At 43.5% G+C, this 26,394-nt stretch overlaps 1 protein-coding gene across 1 annotated transcript in view; it reads right to left on the bottom strand.

Annotated features, from left to right (window-relative positions):
* Positions 1–26,394, bottom strand: part of LOC124775732 — a 596,716-nt gene that overhangs the window by 100,095 nt on the left and 470,227 nt on the right. Inside the window, exon 3 of the mRNA XM_047250560.1 lies at positions 4,766–4,938. Within this exon, the coding sequence (XP_047106516.1) occupies positions 4,766–4,899 (134 nt within the window). The 5' untranslated portion in view covers positions 4,900–4,938. The remainder of the gene's footprint in view (positions 1–4,765; positions 4,939–26,394) is intronic.

Below are 26,394 nucleotides of genomic sequence, written 5' to 3'. Positions count from 1 at the left end.
TTTCAGATAATGCGTTTAGTACAATTTCGAATGATGTTTTATGCTTACCTCCGGAATTAAACATGTCCGCCAACATATCGAGCGTAAATTAAAGTCACCAACTATAATGGTATGAATCGAGTACGTGTTTGAAATCAAACTCAAGTTTTCTTTGAACCTGTCAGCAACTATATCATCTGAATTGAGAGGTCGGTAAAAGTATTCAGTTATTACTTTATTCCGGTTGCCAACAATGACCTCTGCCCATACTAACTCACAGGAACTATCTACTTCAATTTCGCGACAAGATAAATTACTTCGAACAGCAACAAACACGCCATCGCCTTTAGCTTATCCTTTCGGAACAACAATAGGTTCTCCGCAAACATTTCAGCTTAGCTTATCTCCAGTCTTAGTCAGCTTTAAGTACCTATAACGATCTGAACATCAGCGCTTTCTATTAGCGCTTGGAGCTCTGGTACTTTCCCAGCACAGCTACGACATTTTACAACTGTTATACCGATGGTTCCTGTATCTACGTTCTTCCTGTTTTCGGCCTGCACGCTTTGTGACTGAAGCCCTTCTTGTGTTTTCTCGAGACCCTCTAACCTAAAAAAAACACCCAGTCCATGCCGCACAGCCCCTGCCACCCGTGTCGCCGCCTCCTGCGTGTAGTGGGCATCTAACCTATTCAGCGGAACCCGAAACCCAACCACCCTTTGGCTCAAGTCGAGGAATCTGCAACCTACATGGTCGCAGAACCGTCTGATTCAGACCCTTCATTCGGCTCTGTACAAGAGGCCCGCAATCGGTCCTGTCGACTATGCTGCAAATGGTCAACTCCGCTTTCATCTTGCAAGCAAGACTGACAGCCTTTTTCACTTCTGTTGGCCACTCGAAACCAGGGAGAATCTTTTCTGATCCAAAGTGACACACATCATTGGTACCGATGTGAGCAACCACCTGCAGTTGGCTGCACCCTGTGCTCTTCATGGCATCGGGGAGGAGCCATTCCACATCTGGAATGACTCTGTCCGGTATGCACACGGAGTATACTATGGTTTTCTATCCATTCCTGGCAACCATGTCCCTAACGGGCCCCAAAAGGCGCCTACGTTGTAATCCCACCCTCTGTGATTGTCCGGATCTTGCACGCTAATTATTGTGCTACAGCCGTCTGTCTCTGTGTCTGTCTCTGTGTCTCTCTCTCTCTCTCTCTCTCTCTCTGTCCCTCTCTCTGTCTCTCTCTCTCTCTCTCTCTCTCTCTCTCTCTCTCTCTCTCTCTCTGTCCCTCTCTCTCTCTCTCTCTCTCTCTCTCTGTCCCTCTCTCTCTCTGTCTCTCCTCTCTCTCTCTCTCTCTCTCTCTCTCTCTCTCTCTCTCTCTCTCTCTCTCTCTCTGTCTCTCTCTCTCTCTCCTCTCCTCTCTCTCTCTCTCTCTCTCTCTGTCTCTCTCTCTGTCTCTCTCTCTGTCTCTCTCTCTGTCTCTCTCTCTGTCTCTCTCTCTCTCTCTCTCTGTCTCTCTCTCTGTCTCTCTGTCTCTATTGATGGAATTTGAATTTGAAGCATGAGTTCCTCACGGCTTTCAATATGGCCCTCGTATTTGGTGCAGTTGCGCAGAAATGCTGATAATTTACATATCCAAGCAAGCTTTATATTTCATGGAGATCTGATATTTTTTTTGCTTGGCGCCTTAATGGTTTTCCCCTTTTAAATGACCAGCTATTCACACTGAGGTGAAAAAACACATGGGATAGCGATACGCACTTATACAGATGGCGGTAGTATTGCGTGCGGAAGGTACAAAAGGGCAGTGCATTGAAGGAGCTGTTATTTGTACTCAGGAGATTCACATGAAAAGATTTCCGATGTGATTATGGTCGCGCGACGCGAATTGACAGACTTCGAACGAGCAATACTAGTTGGAGCTAGACGCATGGGACATTCCATTTTGGAAATTGTTAAGGAATTCAATATTTCATGAATAGTCTGCGAGAATACCAAATTTCAGGCATTACCATTCACCACGGACATTGCAGTGCCTGACGGCCGTCATTTAACGTCAGAAAGCAGCGACGTATCTATTGTCATTGCTAACAGACAAGCAATACTGTCTGAAATAACGGCAGAAATCAATGTGGGACGTACGACGAACGTATCCGTTAGGACAGAGCGGCGAAATTTGGCGTTAATGAGCTACGGCAGCTGACTAGCGATGCGAGTACCTTTGTTGACAGCACGACATCGCTTGCAGTGCTTCTCTTTGGCTCGTGACCGTATCGTCTGGACTGTAGACGACTGGAAAACCGTGGCCTGGTCAGATGAGTCACGATTTCAGTTGGTAAGAGGTGACGGTAAGGCTCCGCGTATGGCGCAACCCACATAAAGCCACCGACCCAAGTTATTAACAAAGCGCTGTGCAAGCTGATGGTGGCTCCGTAATGGACTTCATGTTCCCATAAAAGGGTGGAATTTCTAAGGATGACAATGTGGCATGTTACTGGGCCACAATTGTTCGTGATTGGTCTGAAGAACATTGTTGTGACCATAGAAAATTTTAATTTTTATTCTTGCTTTTGTGACCATAATAAGAGTCCAGGCTCCATACGCAAACAGCCAGCCGACATTAAGAAACAGTCCACAAGGACGTAGGGACAGGATATGCGGCGGAGGCTGCCAAGTCTGGCTTGTTGATCAAATAACTGTGTGTTTGACTTCCTGCCAGAGGAAGCAGCATGAATGAAACTTGCGCAATGGAAGACGCAAAGACCAGGGCGATAACACAGCAAGAGAGAGAGAGAGAGAGAGAGAGAGAGAGAGAGAGAGAGAGAGAGAGAGAGAGAGAGAGAGAGAGAGAGAGAGAGAGTCAGTCACGTGCGCAACCAAATCAAGTTCTGTGAACCTGGAAACGAAAGTGTCGGGTGGAACCATAGGCATTCTTGTGCAATCCGATCACTTAGAAATGAAAGGGTCGTGTGAAATAAATCTACTCGTGTGCGCCCAAGTACATGAGAAACGAAATAAAAGGCCACGCAGCGGAATAGCTAGATGCAGAGATTCAGATGCAGATTCAGAGCCAGTGCCGGCAGTTTGGAGATTGCGTAGCAAGAGGCCAGCGGGGCCGAGTAGGCCCATAGCAGCCGATACAGCTGATAAAGACTTCAACTACGAGAAGACGGTGATAGACTCTGGTGGGCACTCAGGAACTGCAGGTCAAGTAGGATTTTTAGAGTTTCATTGGAATAGTGCTGAACAGAGGCTGTCAGTCTGTCTCAAATACTTAGAGAGATTTCAGTGCTAACCTAGAACAAGTGATTGCTTTGTACTTATTTCTTACATGTACCAGCAATTAGCTTTGAAGTAGCAAGTCCGAATAAATAGACTGAATCTTACTACGGGGTTTATGGTCCAACAACTCACATAAGTACATGTGAGAATAAACTTGATAGAAACTAACCAATCTTTTCTGCCCACTGCAATTCTGTAACCTATTTTCAGGAAACTCATTTGCCTCTAACCAAGGAGATTCTCTCCCTCTCATCTCCGATATACAGGGTGTTACAAAAAGGTACGGCCAAACTTTCAGAGAACATTCCTCACACACAAATAAAGAAAAGATGTTATGTGGACATGTGTCCGGAAACGCTTAATTTCCATGTTAGAGCTCATTTTAGTTTCGTCAGTATGTACTGTACTTCCTCGATTCACCGCCATGATTTCATACGGGATACTCTACCTGTGATGCTAGAACATGTGCCTTTACAAGTACGACACAACATGTGGTTCATGCACGATGGAGCTCCTGCACATTTCGGTCGAAGTGTTCGTACGCTTCTCAACAACAGATTCGGTGACTGATGGATTGGTAGAGGCGGACCAATTCCATGGCCTCCACGCTCTCCTGAACTCAACCCTCTTGATTTTCATTTATGGGGGCATTTGAAAGCTCTTGTCTACGCAACCCCGGTACCAAATGTACGTGCTCGTATTGTGGACGGCTGTGATACAATACGCCATTCTCCAGGGCTGCATCAGCGCATCAGGGATTCCATGCGACAGAGGGGGGATGCATGTATGCTCGTTAACGGAGGACATTTTGAACATTTCCTGTAACAAAGTGTTTGAAGTCACGCTGGTACGTTCTGTTGCTGTGTGTTTCCATTCCATGATTAATGTGATTTGAATAGAAGTAATAAAATGAGCTCTAACATGGAAAGTAAGCGTTTCCGGACACATGCCCACATAACATATTTTCTTTCTTTGTGTGTGAGGAATGTTTCCTGAAAGTTTGGCCGTACCTTTTTGTAACACCCTGTAAAGGTTGACAGCAATTTATAACCAACCCATTGTCGTTAACGTCCCGATAGCGCTACGCAGTTCGCACTTACTTTATTCTGGTATAGTGAGGCTGTGCTGCGACGCGACAACATTCTGGACAACTGTAGCGAATTATTTGGCCAACCAGATCGCCCGACATGAATCCCATCGAATATTTAGGGGACGCAATCTAGACGTCATTTCGTGCACAAAATCTTTCATTGGCAATACTTTCGCAGTTATGGACGGCTATAGTGTTTCTGCAGGAGACTTCCATCAACATGTCGAGTCTACGCCACATAGAACTGCTGCCGTACGTCGCGCAAAAGAGGGCGGGAGCGATGTTAGGAGGTAACCCACGACGTCTGTCAGCTCAGTGTGTGTTCTACACGTCGGCCTCTTCCAGCTATCACAATGGGGATGCATGTAAGCAAAGCACAAGGTAGCCGTTCGCCAGTGAGTGGAGGCTGACCTGAGCTGGTGCTGGTGATGGTGGTGGTGGTGCGGCGGCAGGTGCGTGGTGGCGACGGTCTGGTGGGTGGCGCTGGGGCCCAGGCCGCCCGCGGCAGCGCCGGGCTGGAAAGGATAGCGGGAGTACCGGGACATGACGCTCTCTCATCGCGCCGGCCGTGTCGCAGCCAACACCTGCAACACAACAGACACACGTGATTAGAGTGCTTGCTAGAGGTTTTGACGTTGCTCAAAATATATTTGACAGCTCAAAATACATTTCAGTACAGGGCTTCACAACATACTTGCTCGCGGAGCAAGCTGTGAGCAGCAAGGCGCGAGCACGGAGCAGCGCGAGCACGCTACCCCCACTACCGGACCAGAGCGGAGAGTGGGGAGAGTCACGTGGGGCACACAACAGCTGCCGCCAGTCAATGTAAATCCGCGGCCACCTGCAGGAATATCACTCACGAATTATTACTGCGACAAATGAAACAAAGGAGAATGCACACGTGCTACATAATTTTATTAGCTTAGTGTATGCCTCTACATTCGCATTAATTTGTGAACTGTTACACAATAAAAGGTGTCACTGAAGTGTGGGATTCTCGGTTATCTTGTACTTTTTGCCCTTTACAATTGCGTCTATGTTCGGAGTAATTGTTCTTGTGCATTTTAGGCGCAGCGTGCAGTTTAAATTTCGATCAGACAATGCGTTTCTCAGGCGCGTCTTGTTACATTTCATTGCAGAGAACGGTTGTTCACAAACATACGTGGAACCGAACATTGATATTATTGTAGCCGCCAGTTTGTGCAAACGAGGAAATCTATCCTGAGGGAAGTGTCTGTAGAATTCCAAAATGTTTTTCTTGTTCTGAAAGGTGTCTCTGTATTGTCTGTCACACTGCAGGTCAATAATTTCTTGCTGCAGCTCAGGACGAATCTCTTAAATATTCGCTGAATATGGAGAGAACAGATCAAAATCACTGTCTAGTGCTGCCAGATCTTGAAAGCGCTGATCAACAAAACTATGTGAATAACTTTGTGAACATCTTGCATGGATGATAATTTAGGAAAATGAGCTAGGTTTCCTGTTTCCAGCTGACTAACCCAAAGTGTCAATTTCATTTTAAAAGCTCGTATTCTATCTATGAAATGAGTAATTAGCCTATCTTTACCTTTTAGTAAAATGTTCAAAGCATTTAGATGGCTAGTTAAATCTGCTACGAACGCGAAATCACATTCAATCGTGCGCGCATTTCCCCTCCCTCCCCACCCTCTCAACTCTGCTAGCGAGCACGTGCCTGAGCACACAGTTGTTAAGCCCTGTTTTAGTAGAACTACACTATGTGATCAAAAATATCCGGACACCCCAAAAAACATACGGTTTTCATGTTAGATGCATTGTGCTGCCACCTCCTGCCAGGTACGCCGTATCAGTGACCTCCGTAGTCATTAGACATCGTGAGAGCGCAGAATAGGGCGCTCCACGGAACTCACGGACTTCGAACATGGTCAGGTGATTGGGTGTCACTTGTGTCATGCGTTTGTATGCGAGATTTCCACACTCGCAGACATTCATAGGTGGACTGTTTCCGATGTGATAGTGAAGTGGACACGTGAAGGGACACGTACAGCACAAAAGCATACATCGTGACTGACAGAGACCGCCGACACTTGAAGAGAGTCATAATGTGTAATAGGCGCACATCTATCCAGACCATCAAACAGGAGTTCCAAACTGCATCAGGATCCAGACGTATCACGCCGGTAAATGTGAAACGACGTTTCGCTTGGTGTAAGGAGAGTAAACAGTGGACGATTGAACTGTTGAAAACAGTTGTGTGGAGTGACTAATCACGGTACACAATGTGGCGATCCGAAGGCAGGGTGTGGGTATGGCGAATGCCCGGAAACTTCATTTGCCAGCGTGTGTAGTGCCAATTCGGAGGCGGTGATGTTATGGTGTGGTCGTGTTTTTCATGCAGAGGGCTTGCACCCCTTTTTTGCGTGACACTTTCACAGCACAGGCCTACATTGATGTTTTAAGCACCGTCTTGCTTCCCACTGTTGAAGAGCAATTCGGGGATGGCGATTGCATCTTTCAATACGATCGAGCACCTGTTCATAATTCACTGCTTTTGGCGGAGTTGTTACACGACAATAACATCCCTGTAATTGAGTGGTCTGCACAGAGTCCTGACCTGAATCCAATAGAACACTTTTGGGATGTTTTGGACCGCCGATTTCGTGCCAGGCTTCACCGATCGACATCTATTCTTCTCCTCAGTGCAGCACTCCGTGAAGAATGGACTGCCATACTTCAAGAAACCTTCCAGCATCTGAACGTACACTCCTGGAAATGGAAAAAAGAACACATTGACACCGGTGTGTCAGACCCACCATACTTGCTCCGGACACTGCGAGAGGGCTGTACAAGCAATGATCACACGCGCGGCACAGCGGACACACCAGGAACCGCGGTGTTGGCCGTCGAATGGCGCTAGCTGCGCAGCATTTGTGCACCGCCGCCGTCAGTGTCAGCCAGTTTGCCGTGGCATACGGAGCTCCATCGCAGTCTTTAACACTGGTAGCATGCCGCGACAGCGTGGACGTGAACCGTATGTGCAGTTGACGGACTTTGAGCGAGGCCGTATAGTGGGCATGCGGGAGGCCGGGTGGACGTACCGCCGAATTGCTCAACACGTGGGGCGTGAGGTCTCCACAGTACATCGATGTTGTCGCCAGTGGTCGGCGGAAGGTGCACGTGCCCGTCGACCTGGGACCGGACCGCAGCGACGCACGGATGCACGCCAAGACCGTAGGATCCTACGCAGTGCCGTAGGGGACCGCACCGCCACTTCCCAGCAAATTAGGGACACTGTTGCTCCTGGGGTATCGGCGAGGACCATTCGCAACCGTCTCCATGAAGCTGGGCTACGGTCCCGCACACCGTTAGGCCGTCTTCCGCTCACGCCCCAACATCGTGCAGCCCGCCTCCAGTGGTGTCGCGACAGGCGTGAATGGAGGGACGAATGGAGACGTGTCGTCTTCAGCGATGAGAGTCGCTTCTGCCTTGGTGCCAATGATGGTCGTATGCGTGTTTGGCGCCGTGCAGGTGAGCGCCACAATCAGGACTGCATACGACCGAGGCACACAGGGCCAACACCCGGCATCATGGTGTGGGGAGCGATCTCCTACACTGGCCGTACACCACTGGTGATCGTCGAGGGGACACTGAATAGTGCACAGTACATCCAAACCGTCATCGAACCCATCGTTCTACCATTCCTAGACCGGCAAGGGAACTTGCTGTTCCAACAGGACAATACACGTCCGCATGTATCCCGTGCCACCCAACGTGCTCTAGAAGGCGTAAGTCAACTACCCTGGCCAGCAAGATCTCCGGATCTGTCGCCCATTGAGCATGTTTGGGACTGGATGAAGCGTCGTCTCACGCGGTCTGCACGTCCAGCACCAACGCTGGTCCAACTGAGGCGCCACGTGGAAATGGCATGGCAAGCCGTTCCACAGGACTACATCCAGCATCTCTACGATCGTCTCCATGGGAGAATAGCAGCCTGCATTGCTGCGAAAGGTGGATATACACTGTACTAGTGCCGACATTGTGCATGCTCTGTTGCCTGTGTCTATGTGCCTGTGGTTCTGTCAGTGTGATCATGTGATGTATCTGACCCCAGCAATGTGTCAATAAAGTTTCCCCTTCCTGGGACAATGAATTCACGGTGTTCTTATTTCAATTTCCAGGAGTGTATATGCCTGCGAGAGTGGAAGCTGTCATCAAGGCTAAGGATGGGGCAACGCCATACTGAATTACAGCATTGGCGATGGAGGGCGCCACGGATTTGTAAGAAATTTTCAGGCAGGTGCCCGGATACTTTTGATCATGTAGTGTACTAATATTTTTACATCTATCAGTTTACAAATTTCACAGCTAACTTTCGGAGACTATGGTAGTATGTAAACTGAGTGTCTAAAATGGCAAGGACCTACAGAAATTACAAGCTGCGTTTGACACAGATACTTTTCAGTTGTTTGTGTGAGTGCCTTCCCACATGGACTGGTTACTCGACTGGTAACATTCTAGGTAAAGGCTAACCGTACCAGGTACCAGCAGGTATCAGAAACAGTTCGTTAGTTAATTTAGTTTAAGTATGGTAAGGGAAGACAGAGGTAAATACTCGCCACGGAGGAAAGAAACTGATAGACACTTTCTGAATGTCAGTGGAAACGATTGAAAGAAAAAGCGTTTCTCACATTCATAATCTCACACAACGACAGTCTTCACGCCAGTGATCACTATCTTGCTGCTGAGTGAAATATTGGTAACACTTTGCTGTGTCGATGCCTTGCAGCTCCTCAGCCAGCACCCAACAACACCGACAGTTACCTGTGTGCAGTGCTAAAGCATCGACTGCACACCGACCAGCGCAGTGCCGCGAAACGGCACCAAGAAGGCGATGACCGTGCGCCAATGGAAAGAGCGGGCAGTGCCAAATCTCCAGGAAGACAGAGTTCAGCGCCCCCTGTCAACGATGGCATTATCAGCCGCCCACCGCTGGTCGGGCCCAGTTCGGTCGCGGACTCCTAGAGCATCAATACTGAATAATACGAAGACGATACTTAGCCCGCATTCTGCGAGTAGTGAAGTAATTGCATGTACCAGTAGAAGGCACAGAAAGCATATCAAACAATTCAAGCAACTTCAATACTGAGAGCCACAGCTCGTGGTCTAGTGGCTAGCATGACGGGGTCCTGGTTTAGATTCCCAGCCGGGTTGAGGATTTTTCTCTGTCTGGGAACTGGGTGTTTGTGTTCTGATCATTTCATCATCGTCCATCATCATTCGAGACAGTGGCAAAATTGGACTGTGAAAAATTGAGACTTTGTACCGGCGCTGATGACCGCGCAGTTGAGCGCCCCACAAACAATCACCATCACCATCACCATCACCATCACCATCACCATCACCATCACCATCACCATCACCATCACCATCACCATCACCATCACCATCACCATCACCATCACCATCACCCTGAGAAGTTATCTTTCTTTCTTCTTAGAAATAAAGTGTTCTATGAAATTTAAAGTGTTCTGTACAGATAATTTTGGTATCCTGTCATCGCAACTTCTCTCCTTCGTTTGTGTCGGTGCTGACTCCCACAGTAGCCGACACACAACGTGGGCATAGATCTAATAGGGGACAACTCTTCAGACACCAGACAAGGGTTGGCGGCGCTCCACCCGGCCATCAGGCAGCAAGCGAAGTGCAGCCAGATGCCACTGGACCTGCGGACCGGAAGTAGCTCTAGCAGTATCCTGGCGCCTGAGCTACTCTCGAGCTGTTCGCTCCGAGTGAGTTTCCTGGGCCAGGGGCCGGCTGCGAAAGCATTTTGTAAGGTGCCTCTTACGTGAGGAACACAATTTTACCAGTTTTAATAAATTATTGTGTCTTATTGATGTATTCACGATAGTTAGGAAGTGCTGTAGTCCGTGGCCGGCCATGAATCGGAGAGCATTTCCCACGCTGGCTGGCTAGGCGACGAAGCGACCATATGCCGCGCGTAGTGGGGTGGGGTGGGACTCGGCGCTGGACCGTAGCAACAAGCGTTAGCGTGAGAAATATACATGACGGGAAGTACCGCCATCTTCGCGCCAAAGTCACAGATTTTGTTTATTTATACTTAATAATTACAGTCACTTATTACAACATGAATACTAGGAGGAGCCTCTGGATGTTTAAAACTATTTATTATAATTTTGCCTCGTTAAAATTCACACCCTTCCAATAACAAATACATATCTTAATAAGTACGAACTTGATCGGAAATCCACGAACTGTGACGAAACTAGTAAGAGATACGGACAGCGCGCCAAAGTCGGCAGTCGGCGTTAAGAGCTCTTCCTGTCTTGTTCGATGGTAGCCATGCTCTCGGTTACGAGTAGTTTGTGACATGAGTGTTTCATTATTGATCTAATAGAAATAAAAGTGACATTACGGCATTCTGAATGTTAATTTAGAGTAAATAGATACCCCAAAGTTGATCGACAGCAATTTCAGATAATTAGGTTCCACCGAAAGACACATCCAATGCGCCAATGAAGAATCTGCGCGGGACGACATTTACGAGAGCTGCACCGCGCGCAGGTAGGAGCAAATCCGACGACACGACCCACCAAGGCGGATCAAGGAAGGTACGACTTACACTAGCAAATTCCAGGTGGAAATGCTGACCAGTTGTACTGTACGTCACATATACCACCCTCTACGGACTCGCGGCTAAGCTGAGTAATAACAATATCAGTTTAGAAGCGAGGGGATCTTGCAGTTTCCACAATCAGGATCTCACTCTGGAGCAGCCACCACCTCCTCCGTCCGCATCAACCTCGCCTCCAGGAGCTACCAGATATGGACCTACTCCACTCGTGGCCTCTACACTGAATAGCTGTGGCCTCTGACGCGGTGACCAGCAGTTTAACTTTGTGAGATTTGTCTTCGTTTTTCATCAGCAATACATCGGTCTTAACTTTCTGTGTGTCCCTTCTAGACTGACTGTGGCACAGTTGGTGTATGGATATTGGATTTTAGAAGTTTAAATATACTACAACATTTCCAAGCCGCCAACCTTCAGATATTATTTTTCTTTCAGTATTCAAGAAGTGACTAGTTTTCAATTATTGTGTTCCAGACTAACTTGCCTCGGAGTGGACACTGCGTCCGTTACAATATTGATTTTCTACCTGAGTATTTTTACTGTGCTTTCTTCGGCAAACACATTTCCATTTTCTATTCTGTAGATTACGACATCGCTGAAATTGTTAGAGCTACAATAGTAGCTTTTAAATTAAATGCACGAGACATGTTATTCGCACAATTCCAGATGGGAGCTTTTCCAATGTTGTATTTCTCTGAACTGCAATTTGCCAGATGTTGTGCTACAGCAATTACTAAGTACTGATGCAAAGAAATTAATAATATGATTGTCAGTATTATTGTTATTAACAAACACCACTCATGGATTGGACCTCACGAGACTGAGTGCACCCCATTCCAGACCTCCCTACCTCAGAAAAAATACCAAGCAGACACCGGGAATCAACTTGGTCATCCAACACCACAGGCAGGAATTCCATCGCTCAGCTATGGAGACAGTTTGTTATTCTAGTATAACATGTAATAATAATAATAATAATAATAATAGGTTAGGTAAAATCTCACAACAAGAAGCGATAGAGCAATTAGATGAAAAGAACTAGAAATTACTAGCATTGGCCAAACGACTTAGAAGATACAAAAAAAGTGAAAATAGAAGGAAACAGAACCAAACATTCAACACAAACCAAAAGAAATTTTACCAGACAATAGATAACACACACATTAAAATAGACAATCCACCAAACATAACAGACATGGAACACTTCTGGAGCAACATATGGTCAAACCCGGTACAACATAACAGGCATGCACGGTGGATACAAGCAGAAACAGACACATACAAGATGATACCACAAATGCCTGAAGTGATAATTTTGCAACATGAAGTCACCCAAGCAATTAATTCTACTCACAATTGGAAAGCCCCTGGAAATGATAAAATAGCAAATTTCTGGTTAAAGAAGTTCACCTCAACACATTCACATCTAACTAAATTATTTAACAGTTACATTGCAGACCCATACACATTCCCTCATACACTTACACACGGAATAACATATCTGAAACCTAAAGATCAAGCAGACACAGCGAACCCAGCTGAATATCGCCCCATAACATGCCTACCAACAATACACAAAATATTAACTTCAGTCATTACACAGGAATTAATGACACATACAACACAGAACAAAATTATAAATGAAGAACAAAAAGACTGTTGCAAAGGAACACAAGGATGTAAAGAGCAACTGATAATAGATGGAGAGGTGACATATCAAGCTAAAACTAAACAAAGGTCGCTACACTACGCACTTGATTACCAAAAAGCTTTTGATAGTGTACCCCACTCATGGTTACTACAAATATTGGAAATATACAAAGTAGATCCTAAATTGATACAGTTCCTAAACATAGTAATGAAAAATTGGAAAACCACACTTAATATCCAAACAAATTCAAATAATATCACATCACAGCCAATACAGATTAAGCATGGAATATACCAAAGAGACTCATTAAGTCCTTTCTGGTTCTGCACCCACTATCCAACATGCTAAATAATACAAATTATGGATACAATATTACTGGAACATACCCACACAAAATCACACATTTGCTATACATGGATGATCTAAAACTACTGGCAGCAACAAATCAACAACTCAACCAATTACTAAAGATAACAGAAGTATTCAGCAATGATATAAATATGGCTTTTGGAACAGACAAATGTAAGAAAAATAGCATAGTCAAGGGAAAACACACCAAACAGGAAGATTACATATTGGATAACCACAGCTACTGCATAGAAGCAATGGAAAAAACAGATGCCTATAAATATCTAGGATACAGACAAAAAATAGGAATAGGTAATACAAGTATTAAAGAAGAACTAAAAGAAAAATACAGACAGACTAACAAAAATACTGAAAACAGAATTGACGGCAAGAAGCAAGACAAAAGCTATAAATACTTATGCTATACCAATATTGACCTACTCATTTGGAGTAGTGAAATGGAGTAACACAGACCTAGAAGCACTCAATACACTTACACGATCACAATACCACAAATATAGAATACATCACATACATTCAGCAACAGAAAGATTCACATTAAGCAGAAAGGAAGGAGGAAGGGGATTTATCGACATAAAAAACCTACATCATGGACAGGTAGACAATTTAAGAAAATTCTTTATAGAACAAGCAGAAACTAGCAAAATACACAAAGCAATCACTCATATAAATACATCAGCTACACCACTGCAATTTCATGACCACTTCTACGACCCTTTAGATCACATAACATCAACAGATACGAAGAAAGTAAATTTGAAAAAGAAAACACTACATGGCAAGCACCCACATCATCTAACACAGCCACACATCGATCAAGACGCATCCAACACATGGCTAAGAAAAGGTAATATATACAGTGAGACAGAAGGATTCATGATTGCAATACAGGATCAAACAATAAACACCAGATATTACAGCAAGCATATTATTAAAGATCCCAATACCACAACAGATAAATGCAGACTTTGCAAACAACAAATAGAAACAGTAGATCACATCACAAGCGGATGTACAATACTAGCAAATACAGAATACCCCAGAAAACATGACAATGTAGCAAAAAAATACATCAACAGCTAGCCTTACAACATAAACTTATAAAACAACACGTTCCCACATACAAGTATGCACCACAAAATGTACTGGAGAATGATGAATACAAATTATACTGGAACAGAACCATTATAACAGATAAAACAACACCACATAACAAACCTGACATCATACTCACCAATAAAAAGAAGAAATTAACACAACTAATCGAAATATCCATACCCAATACAACAAATATACAAAAGAAAACAGGAGAAAAAATTGAAAAATACATCCAACTGGCTGAGGAAGTCAAGGACATGTGGCATCAGGATAAAGTTGACATTATACCAATTATACTATTAACTACAGGAGTCATACCACACAATATCCACCAGTACATCAATGCAGTACAGCTACATCCAAACTTATATATACTACTACTACAGAAATCTGTAATTATTGATACATGTTCAATTACCCAAAAGTTCCTAAATGCAATATAACATACTGTACAGTTAAAAGGAAGTCACGCTTGATCAAGGTCCGCGTCACTTTCCATTTTTGACCAGACATAACGTCTGAGAAAAGAAAGAAATATTATTATTATCATTATTATTATTAATAATAATAATAATAATAATAATAATAATAATAATAATAATAATAATAATAATAATAGTAATAATAACAATAGTAATAATAACAAACCTGACATCATACTCACCAATAAAAAGAAGAAATTAACACAACTAATTGAAATATCCATACCCAATACAGCAAATATACAGAAGAAAACAGGAGAAAAAATTGAAAAATACATCCAACTGGCTGAGGAAGTCAAGGACATGTGGCATCAGGATAAAGTTGACATTATACCAATTATACTTTCAACTACAGGAGTCATACCACGCAATATCCACCAGTACATCAATGCAATACAGCTACATCCAAACTTATATATACAACTTCAGAAATCCGTAATTATTGATACATGTTCAATTACCCGAAAGTTCCTAAACGCAATGTAACATATACCGTACAGTTAAAAGGAAGTGACGCTTGATCAAGGTCCGCGTCACTTTCATTCCGAACCAGACCTAAGGTCTGAGAAAGGAAAGACAATAATAATAATAATAGTAATAATAATAATAATAATAATAATAATAATAATGTTTTAATAGAATAATTGTTATTATATCAAAAATATATTTATGTAATTTTATTGCATTTTATTAAAATCTAGCCATCTGTCGCACATCAAAAGGGTCGGTGACAAGCAAAATTTGCATAGGGAGGAAATCAGGAAACCAAAAGGAAATAAAAACGTTCATCTTATGTGGGTAATGGAGAACCCAGGTAACTTCTTCGATATAACAAAGTAGTAGAAGGTACTTGCAGAAGAACGCATGAAAGAAGGGAAATCGCCACTTACACATTCTCCGTGCTCAGACTTGCTCCACATTTCAAGTAAAGACGCACAGCAGTTATGAGAACAACAGTGGCGATCATCATTGCAAGAGAAGAGGCTTAAATGTGCCTACAGTCCGGATCATCATACCAACAAACGAAAAGCGCCCGTACAATAGTCTGCAAGAGCGAGGGGAAGCGCCCAGTTGAGACACAGTTAAAAACTTGCGTAATATCGAGTTTCAAAGCTTTTCTTGGAAGAAAAGCACCTGATAGGTCTTTCCTTTACCTGGGCGCTAGGGCGGGGGGGGTGGGGGGGGGGGGGGGTTTGGAGACGGAACCCTCCCTTGACCCGAGTATGGGCGCCCTTACACGCTGTCATACCCCAGTTACACCATGCTACTCGGTATTCTTCACGCACACAAATCCGTGCGCCAAAGTCATAAGTATCAACTCCTGCCCTAATGTCTCCCCTTTGGTAGGAAACTTGAGTTCGTACGTTTCACAGTGTGAGTTCGTACGTTTCACAGTGTTATTGCGAAAGGCGTGGACGCGTCCGACGGCAACTGACGTTTTGAATGCTGTTAGGCCCATTGGAACAAATTCCACTTGCTATCCGTCAGCAAACAAACTGACAGCTTCTGCCAATGGGGTGGCCTATCTCTTTTTATAGCTTCGGCGCTCTGTAGCGTTGTTGGGTTATTTTCCTGGACGTGGATTCCTGCCTTCAGTTTGTTCCTCAGGACACGTTCTACAAACTCTTAAGTCTGTCGTCGTCGTTTTCTTATACTCTGATAATGTGGGGGCTGTACTGTATACCAATCAATTAGATCTAGGTGGAATACCTGTTCCGTAACGACGGACGATTTGGATAGCTTCCATTGTTCTGTTTTCAACCGTGGTCGTTATTAAATACGTTGCATCTCAGACGGCATCCCTCATTTCCTAGCGATTGATCAACTGCTAGCTAGTTCCTCTTCGAGGAGCCACTTCACTTCACTTCACTTCATAGGGGCGTTACACGAGAAAGGATCATCATCGATTCCTGTTGAGAGTTGGGTGCCGACCACATTCAAATTGGCCGTCATTGTAACTGCGACATCCTGTCAAACGGCGGTTGGCTCACACTAGGCTGAAAGCGAAATGGTGCGCCGCATAAACCAATTCTGAACGGTGGAAAGTCTCCTGGATTTAGAGTCGGCAATAAGTAACTCCCATAGGCCGATGCTGTATTTATTAATAGTCACACTAAAATTCACAATGGTTCATTCATACTGTTACATGAAGATTTAAGAAAGAAGTATCCTACAACCAATGTAAGACATAAAAAATGTCAATACCTGTCACAGTGGCATCACATCTGTATCATAAAATAGCTTATTGGAAACTTTTCATGTAATTTTAGACATTTAATTGATTATTATAAAAACGTATGTATTTTCTATATTTAGTTGAAGTTTGTCACCAGCACATGAATAGCTAGTTATTAGCCCATCATGGGATTAGCTTTAATATGTAGGGCCATCCTCACTCATTAATTGTCAACGTGGTTTCCTCAGTGGTTGCCGTGAACTATGGTATCTTCTTATATTAACCCACAACACTGTATGTTATTGTATTTCACTGCATTTTAATTTTGACATTTTTAAGCTTATTTGTGCTGTACATATGAAGATGACCAATAACGACCGAAATCGGTTATTTCGTGTTGAAATTGTGTGCAATTGCGTCGAAAAATAAATTTCGTTTAAGATTGTGTAATACTGTTCTTACACTATACAGGAGACTGCACAATAAGCTCACCACACAAAAAATTTGTCACCGCTAGAGAAATCACTACAAGCATCGTTTACTGCCGCGCAATTCCGTCTGTTCCCGGTTAGGGAATGAGTCCACAAAATTATGCAGGTACGTCGCGAACAGGTTAAATCCCTCGCTGAGGATTTGATCGCGCAATTCGACCAAATTGCGAGAATGCTGTTGTCGGCGTTTTGCCCGATATTCCAATAATTCCCACAGATTGTCTATGGGGTTCAAGTCACGTGATTCTTCAGGCCAATGGAGATATAAAAGGGTGGGAGGAGTGTTCAGAAAACCAGTCACATATCCTTTCAGCCCGATGAACTTTATGTTGTCGTCTTTATGTCCTCATGCGAGCGATGGCCTTTTGCGAGATGGACTCCCTAATGTCCATTGCATGCACGTCCCGTCGCATTGATCTCCCGCTGACTGGTTGTGATGGGCTTTCACTCACTGCCAGCAAAAATTCCTGTCGGGTTTGGAAGCGGATTTAATTCACATGCCGTGAAACGCATCTCCAGTCCCTCTCACTCAGGATCTTCTTCGGAACACAATTCTGCCGAAGTGTTTCGCGGTCACGATTGTAACACCACCGCTTGTAGACACGTTAACAGTGCCCCGCATAACACCCACAAATTCAGCTTCACACACCGTATGGTCACGAGCGTGGCGAAACACGATTTCCCCTTTTTGCACTCTGGCACGTTGTTACCATCTCTATGTACCAAGCCCGCCGAAAGCCTATTTGTCTCAATGACCGCTACTGCTTAGGGTCACAGAGGCAGAGTGCGCGTGGTTGAGCATGTGACTTGATCGTCACGCAACCTGACAAAGGCTTAATGATTCATCTGTGCGTGATAATTGGTGTAAATAATCTTTCGTCTGGTGAGCTTATGCCTAATGCGCGTCAATATTTTTTCAGTTCTGCTGTCTCCAACATATTGCGCAAACAGTCGATACCGATCTCAGACGTCCAGTACTAACGCATAATACTCATTACTGTGCGATAAATATTGAGCATAGGATGCGCTCTCTCTCTCTCTCTCTCTCTCTCTCTCTCTCTCTCTCTCTGCTATGATGGCCCTCCAAGTGGCCAGTTAAGGTTATACCACCATAGTGAGTAAGTTTTCGTCGAAACAGACGCCTGCTGAATTGTAAGCTCGGCGCCTGTTAAGCCAGTTTGACTATTACATATTGTTTCCGCGCGAACAATGGGCGGCACACGGCAAAGGAGGACGGGGCGGGCATTACGAGTACGCATCCGAAACATTGCTTCGGTGCCGGGATAGCCGTTGGAATTGTATGTTGGCTGTATGAATATCTTATGAATAAAGATGGGCAATTAGCATTTGCTAACAAGCTGGGTGCCGTGGCCCGAGACAATGCGTGGTCGTCCGGAGTGTGTGTAGGGCTGGGTGTCCCGGCTGCTCGGAGGAGTCCTTGGTCGGCAGGGATAATGGCTCGGCCCAGGACTGCCCAAACTCAAGGCCGCCGCGCTCACACCATCATCTTCCGCGGCGGTAAGAGGCGCAAAGGGGCAAGCGCCCATCTTTGCGAGTTTACGACTGGCGGTATAGGCAAACCACAATATACTGAAATACGCTCTGTCCACTAGGGTCGGGATGCAGCAATATTAACTTACTCCAGATATGACGTAGGACCACCGCTTTCATCCCAATGAGTCTAGATTGTACATAAAGAGTTCTCCTCAAAGTGCAACCGCAATTGTTACAAGAATTCGGCATTTGCTGCCTTCAGCTTCCTTCCTGGTAGATTATATACCGTTTCCCTTTAACTCTGAGGCATATGACACAGAACTGGATCTGATGACAGAGGGAGACCAAGAGATGAATACAATAAGCGAGTTCAAACGCTTGTTGTTGTTGTTGTTGTTGTTGTTTGCTGCTGCTGTCTTCAGCCCAGAGACTAGTCTGATGCAGCTTTCATGCTACTCTATCCTGTGCAAGCCTCTTCATTTCCGAGTAACTACGGCAGCCTACATTCTTCTGAATCTGCTTACTTTCTTCATCCATTTCCCTGTACGACTTTTACATCCCCCCCCCCCCCCACCGCATTTTCCCTCCATTTCTAAACTGGTGATCCCTTAATGCCTCAGAATGTGTCCTACCAACCGATCCCTTCTTCTAATCAGGTTGTACCACAGATTTCTCGTCTCCCCCCAATTCTATTCAATATCTCCTCATTAGTTACGTCATCTACCCATCTAATCTGCAGCATTCTTCTGAAGCCCCACATTTCAAATGCTTTTATTCTCTCCTTGTCTTAACTGTTTATTGTCCATGTTTCATTCCATACATGGCTACACTCCATACAAATACTTTCAGAAAGGGCGTATTGACACTTAAATCTATACTCTAAGACGTTAAATTTCTCTTCTTCAGAAAGACAGTTGTTCTCATTGCCAATCTGCATTTTATTTCCTCCCTATTTCGACCAACAACAGTTATTTTGCTTCCCAAATAGCAAGATTCATCTACTACTTCAAATGTCTCGTTTCCTAGTGTAATTCTCTCAGCATCGCCTGATCTAATTCTACAACATTCCATTATCGTTTTTTGCTTTTGTTGATGTTTATGTTCTTCTTTCAAGACGCTGTTCACTGTTCAACAGCTCTTCGAAATCATTTGCTGTCCCTGACAGAATTACAATGTCATCGGTAAACCTGAAAGTTTTTAATTCTTTTCCCTTCTCTGGACTTAAATTCCTACCCCAAATTTTTCTTTTGTTTCTTTTACTGCTCGCTCAAAATACAAACTGAATAACATCGGTGACAGGCTACAACCCTGTTTCACACCCTTATCAACCACTGCTTCCCTTTTGTGCCCCTCGACTCTTATAACTGCCGTCTGGTTTCTGTACAAATTGTAAATAGCCTTTCGCTCTTTGTATTTTATCCCTGCCACCTTTAGAATTTGAAAGAGGGTGTTACCGTCAGCATTGTCAAACGCTTTCTCAAAGTCTACAAATGCTATAAACGTAGGTTCGCCTTTCTTTAATCTATCTTCTATGAGAAGTCCTAGGATCTGTATTGCCTCGCGTGTTCCTACATTTCTCCGGAATCCAAACTGATCTTCCCCGAGGTCGACTTCTACCAGTTTTTCCATTCTTCTGTAAAGGATTCGTCTTAGTATTTTGCAAACACAAGCTATTAAACTGACAGTTTGGTGATTTTCACACCTGACAGCACCTCCTTTCTTTGGAATTGGAATTATTATATTCTTCTTTAAGTCAGATGGTATTTCGCCCGTTTCATCCATCTTGCTCACCGGGTGGAAGAGTTTTGTCAGGGCTAGTTCTAACGGAATGTTGTCTACTCCCAAGGCCTTGTTTCGACTTCGATCTGAGTGCTCTGTCTAATTCTTCTCCCATCCCATATTCATCCAGGTCCTCTTTCATAGCAATAATATTGTCCTGAAGTACACCGCCCTTGCACAGACCCTCTATATATTCCTTCCACGTTCCTGCTTTACGTTATTTGCTTAGGACCGGTTTTCCACCTGAGCTCTTGATACGGATACAGGTGGTTCTCTTTTCTTCAAAGGTCTCTTTGATTTTCCAGTAGGCAGCATCTATCTTGCCCCAAGTGAAATATGCTTCTACATCTACATCATACTCCGCAAGCCACCTAATGGTGTGTGGCGGAAGGTACTTTCGTTAGCACTATCTGATCCCTCCAGCCCTGTTCCACTCGCGAATAGTGCGTGGGAAGCATGATTGTCGGTAAGCCTTTGTATTGTCTCTAATTTTTATTATTTTCTCCTCGTGGTCAATACGCAAGATGTATATGGAGGGAAGTAATATGTTGTTCGACTCCTGAAAAGTGTTGTCACGAAATTTGAATGGTAAATCTCTCCGTGATGCAAAACACCTCTCCTGTAACATCTGCCAGTGGAGTTTGTTTAGCTTCTCCATAACGCTCTCCCGCCAGCTAAATGATCTCGTGACGAAACGCGCCGCTCTTCGTTGAATCTTCTCTATCTCCTCTATCAGTCCTACCTCATAGAGATCCCAGATAGATGAACAGTACTCAAGAATTGGCCGAGCAAGTGCCTTATAAGCCACTTCTTTCGTGGGTGAGTTACATTTCCTTAAGAGTCTTCCGATGAATCTGAGCCTGGTATCTGCTTTTCCCGCTATCTGTTTTATGTGGTCATTCCACTTAAGGTCGCTCTGGATAGTTAACGTCTAGAGATTTCACGGCACACGCTGTCTCCAGCTGTTTGTCATCAATAGTGTAGCTGTACAGCAGTAGATTTCTTTTCCTATGTATGCGCAGTATGTTACATTTATTTACGTTCACGATAAACTGCCAAAGCCTGCACCATTCATAAATTCTCTGTAGGTTGTTCTGGAAATTCTTTCTATCTTCTGGCGTTGCTACTTTGGTATAGACAACTGCATCATCTGCGAATAGCCTTAAAGAGCATCCTACGCTTTCTACTAAATCATATTGTTCTGTGGCACTCCGCATATTACCTTTACAGCTGTGGATTCTGTTCCGTTAAGAGAGACAAGTTGAGTTCTATATGAAAGGAAGTCTTGAATCTAAGTCTACTCCGATACTCCGTAAGCCCGTATTTTTTTCATTAAACGGCATTGCGGGAGGTGTCAAGTGCCTGACTGAAATCAAGGAACACGGCCTCAAACTGAGCGCCGTTGTCCTCTGCGCTGTGGATCTCATGGAGGAACAGAGCGAGCCGAGTTTCGCAGGATCTTTGTTTGGGAAATCCATGTTGATTTTTGGAAAGGAGATGTTTATTTACCGAAAGCATAAGTCTTGAGCAAAAAACATGTTCCGTAATTCTACAACAGATTGACGTCAATGATAGGCCTGTAATTGTGTGGATCTGTCTTACGGCCTTTCTTAAAAACGGGAATGACCTGCGATCTTTTCCAGTAGTTAGATACCTTTCGTTGATCAAGCGATCCACCATAAATTATTACTAGAAGGGGAGCAAGTTCTTTCGCATAATCTTTATAGAATCTTATAGATATCTGATCTTGTCCTGATGCCTTTTCACTACTATGCGATTGTAGCTGCTTTTCAATTCCGCGATCGATTATCTCAGTATTTGCCATTTCGACTGTCTACGACGATTGAAAAGAGGGACAGTGTTATAATCTTCCGCGGTGAAACAACTTCGAAAAATCGAATTCAGTATTTCGGCCTTCTCTCTGTTATCTTCCGTTTCGGTGCCGGTGTACTCATTGAAAGAATGAGTAGATGATTTTGACCCACTTACTGATTTTACATACGACCAAAATCTCTTGGGGTTTTTGCTTAGGTCGGTTGACAACGTTTTACTTTCAAAATCATTTATTGCTTCTCTCATTGCTCTCCTTACGCTAATTTTCGCTTCGTTCAGCTTTTGTTTGTCAGCTTGCAGTCTTCAAAACCATTCCTGCTTAGCCATTTTGCACTTTCTACCAATCTCAAATTTTAGACGTTTGTATTCCCTTTTGCCTGCTTCATTTACTGCATTTTTATATTTTCTTTCATCGACTAAATTGAATGTCTTCTGGCTTAGCTCAGGATTTTTACTAGCCCTCTTCTTTTTACCTACTTGATCCTCCGCTGCCAACACTATTTCACCTCTCATCCTACTCCTCCTGTATTCCTTCAAATGGGTGTGGGTGTAGGTTGCAATAATTGTTAACCACATTGGAAGAACACTGTGACTGCCTTGTATGAATATAAAGTTCTTAACTAATTATGCCAGCTGTTGCAATAGATTGCACTCAACATTGGGTTATAACATTTGAGTTGGGCACATTTCGAGCAATTCCCCTAATCTTTAGGCCTATGATACACAAAAACTATCCTCTAACCTTCGTAATGAAACCTATACAGCAATGGAGGCGTAGCACGAGAACAGAAAAGAGAAAAAATGTGATTCGGCTACTCAGTAAGATGTGCAGGACGTTTGACCCAGCGATGGAGGTGTACTGAAACTGCACAGCTGTAGACTCTGAAGATGGACTCCTAGATGATGTCATGAGAAACGTTCGAATTTTGTTATTAAACTGTAACTAATTGACAGGTAATTATGCGATATGTGGTAGTTATGTTACAGTAGCTTCCGTGTGTTGATATCGTGTGCTCCAAGCAAGTATTCCCGAACGGAGTATGACAAAAATGTGGCACCCGCAATTGTTGTTCGTCCCAGTTCGTCTCCCCATATTCTTCAAGCCTCATCTGCGTGAACATATCTCTTAGGACGATTTCACTTCACCCATTGCTACTAATTCTTGGTTTGGCCGTGGGATCTTAATTATGGATGTTCTCGTTAGAGAATTTCTTTCGAGTAGATATATTGTCTCCGGCCTAACTTCAACCTAGAGTGCCTCTCGTAAGTTTTGGGACAAACGTTGTGCGCAGTATGTCTGAGTATGATAGAATTTATGATGGTGAATACGGAACTAAAGATGTACAAGATGTACACCTGCAAGTTGTAATTACCAGCGATGAAAAGTGCAAATCAAGTATGTTTACTTGCTTACAACAGAACAGGAGATATGAAACTCTGCACATCAAAAGTCTATTTCTTCCTCAAATTAAGGCCGGTATTTGATATTAGTAGACTTCTCTTGGCCAGAAATGCCTTTTTTTGCCATAGCGGGTCTGCTTTTGATGTCCTCCTTGCTCCGTCCATCATTGGTTATTTTACTGCCTAGGTAGCAGAATTCCTTAACTTCATTGACTTCGTGACCATCAATCCTGATGTTAAGTTTCTCGCTGTTCTCATTTCTACTACTTCTCATTACCTTCGTCTTTCTCCGATTTACTCTCAAACCATACTGTGAACTCATTAGACTGTTCATTCCGTTCAGCAGATCATTGAACTCTTCTTCACTTTCACTCAGGATAGCAATGTCATCAGCGAATCGTATCATTGATATCCTTTCACCTTGTATTTTAATTCCACTCCTGAACCTTTCATTTATTTCCATCATTGCTTCCTCGATGTACAGATTGAAGAGTAGGGGCGAAAGGCTGCAGCCTTGTCTAACACCCTTCTTAATACGAGCACCTCGTTCTTGATCGTCCACTCTTATTATTCCCTCTTGGTTGTTGTACATATTGTATATGACCCGTCTCTCCCTATAGCTTACCCCTACTTTTTTCAGAATCTCGAACAGCTTGCACCATTTTATATTGTCGGACGCTTTTTCCAGGTCGACAAATCCTATGAAAGTGTCTTGATTTTTCTTTAGCCTTGCTTCCATTATTAGCCGTAACGTCAGAATTGCCTCTCTCGTCCCTTTACTTTTCCTAAAGCCAAACTGATCGTCACCTAGCGCATTCTCAATTTTCTTTTCCATTCTTCTGTATATTATTCTTGTAAGCAGCTTCGATGCATGAGCTGTTAAGCTGATTGTACGATAATTCTCGCACTTGTCAGCTCTTGCCGTCTTCGGAATTGTATGGATGATGCTTTTCCGAAAGTCAGATGGTATGTCGCCAGACTCATATATTCTACACACCAACGTGAATAGTCGTTTTGTTGCCACTTCCCCAATGATTTTAGAAATTCTGATGGAATGTTATCTATCCCTTCTGCCCTATTTGTCCGTAAGTTCTCCAAAGCTCTTTTAAATTCTGAGTCTAATACTGGATCCCCTATCTCTTCTAAATCGACTCCTGTTTCTTCTTCTATCACATCAGACAAATCTTCACCCTCATATAGGCACATAGCAGACGATAAAAGAAGTACAGGAAGAAAAATAAGAGCAAATGAAAACGATAAAGTGACCTGATAAAGAATTATAAATAAAAAATTTAACCCAGTTAACTGAATAAAAATAAAACTCTTGGTTAGATTCACAAACACAAAAATCGCAACGTTCGATGAGGTGAGAACCCACAGCCTTCCACACGTCAAATTAAATCGCAAACTATTACGCTACGCTACAACATAGGCTTACGTAGTTATGACTGTTGTGAACCAATCGCAACCACGTGAACTACAGCCTTCAAAAGTTTGATTTCACGTGATGTTGCGCGAAGCTTATCTAATGTAAAATCACATCTTGTGTGGCAGTATCCTGTAGAGTTCGGTTGGTGCTGTGTTCGAAACGTACGTATATAATTAGCATCGTTGTGAGAGTGTTTTATTTTTGGGGTGGTTATCAAGTGTAATGAAATATGAAACAAAAGTGCCAGACCCATGATCCGGGATCCAAACACATCGAGAAAGAATGCCAAACAAGGAGGTAGAAGTTAACTAATTGTTGTGGCAGTTTGGCAACGGCTAACGGTTCAGGCATGACGATGAGCGCTCTGGTTGGAGAAAACCAGCTCCAGCGCGTTGACTATCAAGTAATTTTAATCTTGAGTATAGTTAGTTCGTTAGATGTTCTACAGATTATTTGAACGATTCTTTGATCGATATGATGTGGGACGAGTCAGTTTGCAGGACATATATATAGACGATTAGTGTTAACATTAACGATCAAATTTTCAGTCCTACTTATGCATCTACATTTTTCTCTCTCTTTTTCTAATTGGTTGCCAGTTTTTTAAGTAGAAATTCGTCAGTGGAATAGGAGTTTTCCAGGAGAGATGATTTTAAATTTGATTTCAAACTCGCTTCGCTACTTGACAAAAAATTTATGTTATTGGGCAAATGATCAAAAATTTTTGTTGCTGCATATTTAACTCCTTTCTGAGACACTGACAGCTTCAACAATGGGTAATAAAACTGATTTTTCTAAAAGCGTTTAGGTAAGGAAGACACTTCTCAAATTATGATGGACTATTTATTACGAATTTCATTAACCAATACATGTACTGTGACGGAACAGGTAAAATGGCTAGCTTCTCGAAGAGAAACCAACATGACCACCGTCGGTGACCACCACATATACTGCTTCCTTTTGTGCAATCAATACTTTCTTTCTGTCTGACGAGTTACCCGAGAAAATTATTCCCTGAGACAATATTGAGTGTGAATATGCAAAATATATCAAGAGATTGAGACATTTGTTTCCAATATTCGCAATTATACGAAAAGCAAAAGTAGCTGGACTTAGTTGTTTGAGAAGCCCAGTCAACGACCAGTCCATCACTTACTGTCTGCGGGGGCAGTCTTATGATAATCTCTTCAGTTTATTGTGTGTAACCCG

This window comes from Schistocerca piceifrons, chromosome 2 (genome assembly GCF_021461385.2).
Source record: "Schistocerca piceifrons isolate TAMUIC-IGC-003096 chromosome 2, iqSchPice1.1, whole genome shotgun sequence".
Lineage (NCBI taxonomy): Eukaryota > Metazoa > Arthropoda > Insecta > Orthoptera > Acrididae > Schistocerca > Schistocerca piceifrons.
This window is presented reverse-complemented; position numbering and strand designations above follow the sequence as displayed.